The sequence below is a fragment of the Thalassophryne amazonica genome, chromosome 9, assembly GCF_902500255.1.
Source record: "Thalassophryne amazonica chromosome 9, fThaAma1.1, whole genome shotgun sequence".
NCBI classification, from domain to species: domain Eukaryota; kingdom Metazoa; phylum Chordata; class Actinopteri; order Batrachoidiformes; family Batrachoididae; genus Thalassophryne; species Thalassophryne amazonica.
Window position 1 is genome coordinate 74,290,395 of NC_047111.1, and position 12,209 is coordinate 74,302,603.

Genomic DNA, 12,209 nt, shown 5'->3' on the forward strand with positions numbered 1-12,209 from the left:
AATTGGAAAAGTAACTAAGTTAGATTACTAGTTACTTTTTAGTTACTTTCCCAAGCTGCCGACAACAACCCTCTGCCACCTCAAAATGACAATACCTGTTTTGCCAAAACTCACTTTATAGTCACCCTTTCTTGACTAAAATGAAAATAAATATTTGTTTTACAAAAAGTAAAATAAAGACCTCTTTCTTGACCTCATATTTAACTATTGACAGCACTGCAACAGTAAAACTTGCAGTTTCTAAACTACATTGTTTATAAATGTAACTATAAAATTCATTCTAACATTTAAATTATCTCTAAACATTTTACTTGTCGAAATTATTATTATTTTAAGTAGTATTAGTAGTTGTAGTTAAAAAAAAAAAACAGCTTCAAAACTGGACCTTTAATCTAGGGGTGTTGTGGGGGAGGGGGCACATCCTTGCCCTACGCCCCCATTCCATCTGGATTCGCCCCTGCTTTGGCGTTTCAATCAATCAATCAATTTTATTTATATAGCGCCAAATCACAACAAACAGTTGCCCCAAGGCGCTTTATATTGTAAGGCAAGGCCATACAATAATTACGTAAAAACCCCAACGGTCAAAACGACCCCCTGTGAGCAAGCACTTGGCGACAGTGGGAAGGAAAAACTCCCTTTTAACAGGAAGAAACCTCCAGCAGAACCAGGCTCAGGGAGGGGCAGTCTTCTGCTGGGACTGGTTGGGGCTGAGGGAGAGAACCAGGAAAAAGACATGCTGTGGAGGGGAGCAGAGATCGATCACTAATGATTAAATGCAGAGTGGTGCATACAGAGCAAAAAGAGAAAGAAACACTCAGTGCATCATAGGAACCCCCCAGCAGTCTAAGTCTATAGCAGCATAACTAAGGGATGGTTCAGGGTCACCTGATCCAGCCCTAACTATAAGCTTTAGCAAAAAGGAAAGTTTTAAGCCTAATCTTAAAAGTAGAGAGGGTGTCTGTCTCCCTGATCTGAATTGGGAGCTGGTTCCACAGGAGAGGAGCCTGAAAGCTGAAGGCTCTGCCTCCCATTCTACTCTTACAAACCCTAGGAACTACAAGTTATCCTGCAGTCTGAGAGCGAAGCGCTCTATTGGGGTGATATGGTACTATGAGGTCCCTAAGATAAGATGGGACCTGATTATTCAAAACCTTATAAGTAAGAAGAAGAATTTTAAATTCTATTCTAGAATTAACAGGAAGCCAATGAAGAGAGGCCAATATGGATGAGATATGCTCTCTCCTTCTAGTCCCCGTCAGTACTCTAGCTGCAGCATTTTGAATTAACTGAAGGCTTTTCAGGGAACTTTTAGGACAACCTGATAATAATGAATTACAATAGTCCAGCCTAGAGGAAATAAATGCATGAATTAGTTTTTCAGCATCACTCTGAGACAAGACCTTTCTAATTTTAGAGATATTGCGTAAATGCAAAAAAGCAGTCCTACATATTTATTTAATATGCGCATTGAATGACATATCCTGATCAAAAATGACTCCAAGATTTCTCACAGTATTACTAGAGGTCAGGGTAATGCCATCCAGAGTAAGGATATCGTTAGACACCATGTTTCTAAGATTTGTGCACAAAGAATGGATAACATTTATTTATGCAGAAAACATGACCAGATTTACAGGTAAGAAAGTTTTATTGTGTTTTCACATCATGTGGTCCTCAGAAAGAGAGTTTATGTGCATTTGAGTGGGAAATAGTGTCAGTTGTTGATGCGTCGCGAAGGATCAGCTGTTTTTAGCAGCAGATCGAGCGGCTCAGCTCAGAATTCTAAATAAAGGAGAAAAAAAGCACGAGTCGTAGCTGCTGCAAAAAAACGAGGATGAAAAGCTCACAGCTCGCTTAAAGTGGGCAGTTCAGTCGAACCCCGACCCCCTGCCCACGGACCAAGTTTAATGCTGCTATCGACCCACAATGCAAAAATAATAGTAACGCACAGTGACTTGGAGAAGTAACTTTAATCTGATTACTGATTTGGAAAGATTAACGCGTTAGATTACTCGTTACTAAAAAAAGTGGTCAGATTAGAGTAACGCGTTACTAAGTAATGCGTTACCGGCATCACTGGTGATAATAGCTGTGTAACAGTTAGTGCTTGTTGCTTATTATCAATGAAATGAAAATACATAACGTTGATATCCAGATCAGAAAAAAATCAGCAGAAAAAAATCAGCAGAATTCTCTATATACGGGCATGTTAAACTGTGTTAAAATGTTGCATTTTTAAGTTGCATACGTTCAAAATGCATGTGTTTCTTCTGCTTCTAACCTTGTGTTTTTTTTAAGTTTTCTGAACTTTTTTTTACACCAAAGCAGTCACGTGATATTGGGAGCAATCACAGCCAGCAAGTGGGATGACAAGTAAGAGAAACAAAAGACAACCAATATGCTATTTACTGTATGTACAAACATCACACATTGGTTAGTATACAAGGCACTTACATTTTGGTGTGTCACTGCACTGACTTTGTGTACTTCCAAAAAAAAAGAAAAAGAGTTTGTGTACTTCCTCACTCCAGCAAAAAATCACATCAGAAATTTGTTCAGCTTTGGTGCATCACTGCTGCTCTGACATCAACAATCCAATGCAAACTTTAAATAGGAGTCCAAAAATAATTCTGACAATGTCATCCACGATGCCTTGCACCAACTTTGTGTAGTTCCAAAGAAAGAGACTTTGTTTTGTGTGTGTGTGTGTGTGTGTGTGTGTGTGTGTGTGTGTGTGTGTGTGTGTGTGTGTGTGTGTGTGTGTGTGTGTGTGTGTGTGTGTGTGTGTGTGTGTGTGTGTGTGTGCGTGTGTGTCCTTGTGTGTTTGTTCAGGGAATTAGCACCGGTAATTACAGTAGTGTTCAGAATAATAGTAGTGCTATGTGACTAAAAAGATTAATCCAGGTTTTGAGTATATGTCTTATTGTTAAATGGGAAACAAGGTACCGGTAGATTCAGTAGATTCTCACAAATCCAACAAGACCAAACATTCATGATATGCACACTCTTAAGGCTATGAAATTGCGCTATTAGTAAAAAAAAAAAGTAGTAAAGGGGGTGTTCACAATAATAGTAGCATCTGTTGTTGACGCTACAAACTCAAAACTATTATGTTCAAACTGCTTTTTTAGCAATCCTGTGAATCACTAAACTAGTATTTAGTTGTCTAACCACAGTTTTTCATGATTTCTTCACATCTGCGAGGCATTAATTTTGTTGGTTTGGAACCAAGATTTTGCTCATTTACTAGTGTGCTTGGGGTCATTGTCTTGTTGAAACACCCATTTCAAGGGCATGTCCTCTTCAGCATAAGGCAACATGACCTCTTCAAGTATTTTGACATATCCAAACTGATCCATGATACCTGGTATGCAATATATAGGCCCAATACCATAGTAGGAGAAACATGCCCATATCATGATGCTTGGACCACCATGCTTCACTGTCTTCACTGTGAACTGTGGCTTGAATTCAGAGTTTGGGGGTCGTCTCACAAACTGTCTACGGCCCTTGGACCCAAAAAGAATAACTTTACTCTCATCAGTCCACAAAATATTCCTCCATTTCTCTTTAGGCCAGTTGATGTGTTCTTTGGCAAATTGTAACCTCTTCTGCACGTCTTTTATTTAACAGAGGGACGTTGCGGGGGATTTTTGCAAATAAATTAGCTTCATACAGGCATCTTCTAACTGTCACAGCACTTACAGGTAACTCCAGACTGTCTTTGATCATCCTGGAGCTGAGCAATGGGTGAGCCTTTGCCATTCTGGTTATTCTTCTATCCATTCGATGGTTGTTTTCTGTCTTCTTCCATGCGTCTCTGGTTTTTTTTTGTCCATTTTAAAGCATTGGAGATCATTGTAGATGAACAGCCTATAATTTTTTGCACCTGCGTATAAGTTTTCCCCTCTCCAATCAACTTTTTAATCAAACTACGCTGTTCTTCTGAACAATGTCTTGAACGTCCCATTTCCCTCAGGCTTTCAAAGAGAAAAGCATGTTCAACAGGTGCTGGCTTTATCCTTAAATAGGGGACACCTGATTCACACCTGTTTGTTCCACAAAATTGACGAACTCACTGACTGAATGCCACACTACCATTATTGTGAACACCCCCTTTTCTACTTTTTTTTTTTTTTACTAATAGCCCAATTTCATAGCCTTAAGAGTGTGCATATCATGAATGCTTGGTCTTGTTGGATTTGTGAGAATCTACTGAATCTACTGGTACCTTGTTTCCCATGTAACAATAAGAAATATACTCAAAACCTGGATTAATCTTTTTAGTCACATAGCACTACTATTATTCTGAACACTACTGTAGCTCCTCCAAATCGTCAGTCAGCAAAACAAATTTCGCATGTTTAGCTAAACGCTATCCGCACTAGTGGGCGAGGTTTGTAGAATGCAGTGGTACCAAACGTATGGAACCAAATTTGCATATTAGTGGAACCACATTGCACTCAAAAAGCAACGCAACACAAATGGGATGAATAATCCATGTCGTATGACGTCCAATGCACCAATCAAATGACAAGGATCCACTCAGCCGTCAGAATTATTTTTGGATTCCTCTTTAAAGTTTTTGTTGGATTGTTGATGTCAAAGCAGCAGTGATGCGCCAAAGCTGGATTAATCAGACCATGAATGTAAACAGGGGACACAGAAGCTCAGAGCACAGAGGGAGTGTTGCTCCAGTTTGAAATTACAAGAAGGTGGAGAGTGGTGTGGTGTAAAGATATCATCCCTTCAGGGGTGTGGAAACACAACTGGAAGTGTTCACTCCTCAGTTTGTTCAGGTTTGAGGTGTTATTTCATCTTCAGCGGTCTATGCAGACATGACTGAATTATTCATGAATCTGTTTGAGGAGATCTTTGTCAGTCTAGAAGTGTTTCTTCTCCATGTATAATGGGTGTATAAAGTAGGGTGAATGCTCAAATAGCTTTGATGTACAGTACATTGGCATATTGCACTGCAAATATCTTACTAATATAGGCTTTACTGCTGATAGATTGCCTTTTTTCACACATTACAAATTTAGTGTGAGAATACCTATTGTGTCATAAAAGGTGTACATTGCTGACCCACTCACCATTGCTGACCTAAGTCCATGCACTCACTGATAAGGACAACTGAATCATCACATGATGCAGTTGCACACGCATATCAAAGACTCATTTTTTTCATTAGTCAGGAGAAAATTCTGATATTAATCACATAAGCAGTTAGTGTAAGTATCTTGTACAGTATCAGTTGTTTTAGTCTGTAAAATTAACAAGCAAATAGTGTTTGCCATAAAAGAGTGGTGATATTACCGCTGAGGCCAGCGCATATCCAGCCAGTTCGGCATTGCCAATGTGACCACAGAATATGGTGATAACAAATGGTAGAAGAAAGTAAAGGATCCTTGACATCAACTGCAGAAACACAACCGGAAGACACACAATTTAATTTTCAAATAGCTCACTGTTTACATAAAAAGCATTCCATTGACTTGAGCGTTTTACAGATTTTTATTGTTGTGTTAATTTCACCCAGTTCTTATTGTAATACTGTCCCTTACAAAGTACAAAGTCAAACTGTTTCTCAATTTAAATTTAATCAAAGTCACAGTGAAAAAAAGGCCTGGATTCTGAAGTTCTCTTTTGCAGGAGATCCACGAACAATGGACTACAACGTTTTTTATAAAACACAACATGGGTGTGACAAAGGTGGACCTTATTTTGCAAAATCCTTCCCTTATTGGTCCCCGTGGGCATTCAAGGGAGGTCCAGCCCCCTGCCCATAACCTGCGTGATAACGGGACATATGATTTATATTGTAACTTGAATCTCTTTGTTCTAAGTGGTGAAACCAGTTCTTCCCAGTTCAACATGCACATTTAGACAAATAACAGACTAAAAATATACCAACCTAAGAATATAACCATTTAAGTAAATGAATTATGTAATGGCAAAACAAATAGCAAAAAATGCAAAATAATCAAATAGCCAGGAGATATATAGAGATATATAGCCAGGAGAGCGCTGAAGGAGTTCCAAGCTTGAGTGATTACCACTGGACATACTGTATAATCAACTATTACCCAATTGTTTTAGCAGTCACAGTTTTGTTAGGGAGGTACAAAGAAAACCAAATGATAAAAAGAGGACATATGACATTTTATACAGTAAATTTTTCAGTCTTAAATTAACACTGCAGTAAATGAATATTGAATTAAGTGCATAATGCTCCATTCATAAGAGTGTTATACCAACTCTAACATACTTTTAAATAAGGTCTATCATAGTGCATATTAACTCTATTACGCTTTATAAATGGTTTAACAGTAATTTGAATGAAAACTACAATGCAGATGATTTAACACTGGTATAAATGGGACATTATGCACTTGATCCAGTGCCAATTTATCACAGTGAAATTAACTATCACCAAGATTTTGCAAGAAAAACTATGGGAACCTTTGACTAAAAATGTTCAAACTCAGTTTTCTAGTGCATATATTCTGTTTGATCAAACAATATGCAGAATGTTTTCAGGCCCGGTGGTATTCACCATTTCTATTTCAGTGGTATTCACTGAAAACTCAGATTGTAAGGATCATAGAGTGGAATGTCAGAGACCCTCAGAAATGCAAACGCAGCAAGCAACAAAAACTTCATCTTCATTCAAAACAGTTGCAGAAAAAAATGTGTGAAGACAAACTGTGAAACCCTTGAAAAAATGGCACATCATAAACATTTGAATTGTTGACTCTATATTAACCTCCCCCCGCCCCAACCCTGCCCATTTAACCACTATTAGACCATTTTGTTGTCACCTACATTGTCTAGGTTTGTCTCACTCTCTCACATTGAAATCCCAATGCTTTCCCCAGTGCTTTTGTTGCCTGTTGCGTGATATATAAATTCTGCCAATTATCTATGTGAGCAACAAACCTGCTTTTCCCTGCTTTCTGTTATGGTTTTCTGTTGGGGGGTTTTCTGCCAAACCATAACAGGAGTCATCTTGAAAAGATTTATTTATTTTAATGTTTATTTAACAGGGACAATACATACAACACTGCCACAAAAATAGGAAAATGTGATGCATATAAGACATCTCGCCTCAGCTAATTTGCAGACTTTGTCCTTGGTCAGGCTTTAGAACTTAAAAAAAATCAATGCAATGATACAAATACAATGAATAAGTACCATGAATAAATAAACACAATTGCAGTTGCAAACTAGAAGCACTCGGAGAGTGCAAACCTCCGCCAATCCCATGGGGTCACTGACGCCATAACATCTACACGCCGTGGAATCACTGAGCCTAAAATAGTCTAACAATGATGATTGCTAGCAAAAAAAGTTTCATCTGCTGTGACTGGATAGCATGTATCCTTAGCGCTTGGCATCACAGTTTATTGCAACTTGCACCTTTCCCAGAAGCTACTGTCGTCTGAGCACTGATATTGATATTGCATGTGCTTATAGACAAAAACAAATAAGAGACAAAATTCAATTTATTATTCAACTAAACTGCAAATATATGAATTTTTTTAACATTTATGAAACACTTCTCTAAATAAATAACAGTAAATTCTGAAATAGAACTATTTTTTAAGTGTTGCATGTGCTACACAAGGCCATAGGGTCACTGACCCCAAAGAGATTCCCTCCTTGGCACAGTGATCTATTCAACAATTCAGTGTTACAACCAAAACTATGATACACACACTTTTCTTTCCTTTATATTTGACATCCTTGACCATGAAAACATAGCACTAGAACTTGGAATCACTTTTATGTCTTTATTAGTTCAAAAGTTATTGTATAAAAACGATTTTTCGGTAATCTCGGTTTTCTTCTGGATCTAGCTCCATAACATTTGAAGCTACATCAAATCTGATGACACCTTACTGAATCAGTACAGATTCAGCTACAGTTTGGTGTTAGTTGTGCATCTCTAGCTTCATTTGTTACCTGACACTGACACATTTTCTATTTTCCCTATATTTTTGCATATTCTGGATCACCAGATCCGGAATCTGGATCCAATCATCACCAAACTTTGTTGTTTGATAGAACATTTTACTATTTTACACCCTAATTTTTTTCAAGCCTTTCTGCCTTGTTTTTGTGGAGTTAGAAACTAGAATGTCAAAATTCCCCTATCCCACAATGGTGAAGAATCCCTTAAAAAAATTCCTGGATCCGGATCGTGATCCGGATCACCACTAAAATTTAATCACTTGTTCCTCTTGTCATTTCCAACCACTCCACAAAATTTCATCAAAATCCGTTCAAAATGTTTTGAGTTATCCTGCTGACAAACAGACAGACAAACAAACAAACTCGACCAAAAACATAACTTCCTTGGCGGAGGTAATTACATATTAAACACAAGTTAAATTTAACATTGAACAGTGGTAAAGTGCTATTGTATTGAAAATGACTTGAAAGAAATTAATGTTCACATTTCTACTGCTGCTTAAACCAGTGTTTATCTTTCACGCTAAACCTCTTTAGTTCTGTTTTGGATTTAATTTCTGATGGTAAAATTCCATAGGTGTGTAATTTGCACTGAGAGGAATGACTGACCAAGATGGTACTACAAGTAACTGTATGATCTTTTATACAAAAATATGAGACGTTTGAGACCACACACATTATATACCATTTACAACCCCAATTCCAATGAAGTTGGGACGTTCTGTAAAATGTAAATAAAAACATACAATTATTTACAAATCCTCTTCAACCTATATTCAATTGAATACACCACAAAGACAAGATATTTAATGTTCAAACTGATAAACTTTATTGTTTTTGTGCAAATATTTGCTCATTTTGAAATGGATGCCTGCAACACATTTCAAAAAAGTTGGGACGGGGCAACAAAAGACTGGGAAAGTTGATGAATGCTCACAGAGCACCTGTTTGGAAACAGGTGAGTGTCATGATTGGGTATAAAAGGAGCAACCCCAAAAGACTCAGCTGTTCACAAGTAAAGATGGGGCAAGGATCACCACTTTGTGAACAACTGCGTGAAAAAATAGTCCATGAGTTTAAGAACAATTCTGCTCAATGTTCAATTGCAAGGGATTTAGGGATTCCATCATCTACAGTCCGTAATATAATCAGAAGATTCAGAGAATCTGGAGAACTTTCTACACATGAGCAGCAAGGCCGAAAACCAACACTGAATGCTCGTGACCTTCGATCCCTCAGGTGGCACTGCATTAAAAACCGACATCATTGTGTAAAGGATCTTACCACATGGGCGCAGGAACACTTCAGAAAACCATTGTCAGTTAACACAGTTCGTCACTACATCTACAAGTGCAAGTTAAAACTCTACTATGCAAAGCGAAAGCCATACATCAACAATATCCAGAAAAGTGGCCGCCTGGGCCCACGCTCATTTGAAATGGACAGACGCAAAGTGGAAAAGTGTGCTGTGGTCTGATGAGTCCACATTTCAAATTATTTTTGGAAATCATGGACATCGTGTCCTCCGGACAGAAGAGGAGAAAGACCGTCCAGATTACCAGCGCAAAGTTCAAAAGCCAGCATCTGTGATGGTATGGAGGTGTGTTAGTGCCCATGGCATGGGCAAATTACACATCTGTGATGGCAATGCTGAAAGATACATCCAGCTTTTGGAGCAACACATTGACGTTGTCGTGACTAGTCTACTGGCCTCTACTGGTGGTTGGCTCTCACTGCGGTATTGTATCACTTCCTGTTCCAGAGCACAGCGGTGTTTTGCTGTATCTGTTAGCTGTTTAATCTGCGCAGTTAGATTGATCTAGATAACTAGATAACGATTTGTTTCACAGTGTAATCTTCACGTGCCTTAACTAAAGCACTCCCTCTGCTGAATCACCTCTAAATTATTTACACATTATTCACTTTGTGTGTTTTTAGGAATCCGCTAGCTTAGCGCAGCTACTAGCTCTTAGCCGATTTAGCATGGCGGCTTCTCCTGTCTCTCCCGCACTTTTCTGCTCTGGGTGTGAAATGTTTAGTTATTCCTCAGGCTCCTTTAGCATTAATGGTACTTGTAATAAGTGTAGCTTATTCGTAGCTTTGGAGGCCAGGCTGGGCGAATTGGAGACTCGGCTCCGCACCGTGGAAAATTCTACAGCTAGCCAGGCCCCTGTAGTCGGTGCGGACCAAGGTAGCTTAGCCGCCATTAGTTCCCTTCCAGCAGATCCCGAGCAGCCGGGAAAGCAGGCCGACTGGGTGACTGTGAGGAGGAAGCATAGCCCTAAACAGAAGCCCCGTGTACACCACCAACCCGTTCACATTTCTAACCGTTTTTCCCCACTCGGCGACACACGCGCCGAGGATCAAACTCTGGTTATTGGCGACTCTGTTTTGAGAAATGTGAAGTTAGCGACACCAGCAACCATAGTCAATTGTCTTCCGGGGGCCAGAGCAGGCGACATCGAAGGAAATTTGAAACTGCTGGCTAAGGCTAAGCGTAAATTTGGTAAGATTGTAATTCACGTCGGCAGTAATGACACCCGATTACGCCAATCGGGGGTCACTAAAATTAATATTGAATCGGTGTGTAACTTTGCAAAAATAATGTCGGACTCTGTAGTTTTCTCTGGGCCCCTCCCCAATCGAACCAGGAGTGACATGTTTAGCCGCATGTTCTCCCTGAATTGCTGTCTGTCTGAGTGGTGTCCAAAAAATGAGGTGGGCTTCATAGATAACTGGCAAAGCTTCTGGGGAAAACCTGGTCTTGTTAGGAGAGACGGCATCCATCCCACTTTGGATGGAGCAGCTCTCATTTCTAGAAATCTGGCCAATTTTCTTAAATCCTCCAAACCGTGAGTATCCAGGGTTGGGACCAGGAAGCAGAGTTGTAGTCTTACACACCTCTCTGCAGCTTCTCTCCCCCTGCCATCCCCTCATTACCCCATCCCCGTAGAGACGGTGCCTGCTCCCAGACCACCAATAACCAGTAAAAATCTAATTAAGCATAAAAATTCAAAAAGAAAAAATAATATAGCACCTTCAACTGCACCACAGACTAAAACAGTTAAATGTGGTCTATTAAACATTAGGTCTCTCTCTTCTAAGTCCCTGTTAGTAAATGATATAATAATTGATCAACATATTGATTTATTCTGCCTTACAGAAACCTGGTTACAGCAGGATGAATATGTTAGTTTAAATGAGTCAACACCCCCAAGTCACACTAACTGTCAGAATGCTCGTAGCACGGGCCGAGAGGGAGGATTAGTAGCAATCTTCCACTCCAGCTTATTAATTAATCCAAAACCCAGACAGAGCTTTAATTCATTTGAAAGCTTGACTCTTAGTCTTGTCCATCCAAATAGGAAGTCCCAAAAAACAGTTTTATTTGTTATTATCTATCGTCCACCTGGTTGTTACTGTGAGTTCTCTGTGAATTTTCAGACCTTTTGTCTGACTTAGTGCTTAGCTCAGATAAGATAATTATAGTGGGCGATTTTAACATCCACACAGATGCTGAGAATGACAGCCTCAACACTGCATTTAATCTATTATTAGACTCAATTGGCTTTGCTCAAAATGTAAATGAGTCCACCCACCACTTTAATCATATCTTAGATCTTGTTCTGACTTATGGTATGGAAATTGAAGACTTAACAGTATTCCCTGAAAACTCCCTTCTGTCTGATCATTTCTTAATAACATTTCCATTTACTCTGATGGACTACCCAGCAGTGGGGAATAAGTTTCATTACAGTAGAAGTCTTTCAGAAAGCGCTGTAACTAGGTTTAAGGATATGATTCCTTCTTTATGTTTTCTAATGCCATATACCAACACAGTGCAGAGTAGCTACCTAAACTCTGTGAGTGAGATAGATTATCTCTGCCTGACTCCGTGGTATAACTCACAAACTCGCAGCTTAAAGCAGATAACCCGTAAGTTGGAGAGGAAATGGCATCTCACTAATTTAGATCTTCACTTAGCCTGGAAAAAGAGTCTGTTGCTCTATAAAAAAGCCCTCCGTAAAGCTAGGACATCTTACTACTCATCACTAATTGAAGAAAATAAGAACAACCCCAGGTTTCTTTTCAGCACTGTAGCCAGGCTGACAAAGAGTCAGAGCTCTATTGAGCCGAGTATTCCTTTAACTTTAACTAGTAATGACTTCATGACTTTCTTTGCTAATAAAACTTTAACTATTTGAGAAAAAAATACTCATAACCATCCCAAA

At 39.1% G+C, this 12,209-nt stretch overlaps 1 protein-coding gene across 2 annotated transcripts in view; it reads right to left on the reverse strand.

Annotated features, from left to right (window-relative positions):
• slc47a1 (solute carrier family 47 member 1) overlaps positions 1 to 12,209 on the reverse strand; it is a 98,900-nt gene that overhangs the window by 83,650 nt on the left and 3,041 nt on the right. For both annotated transcript variants that reach the window (XM_034178376.1, XM_034178375.1), the window contains exon 2: positions 5,320 to 5,421. In XM_034178376.1, coding sequence (XP_034034267.1) covers positions 5,320 to 5,421 — 102 coding nt within the window. The remainder of the gene's footprint in view (positions 1 to 5,319; positions 5,422 to 12,209) is intronic.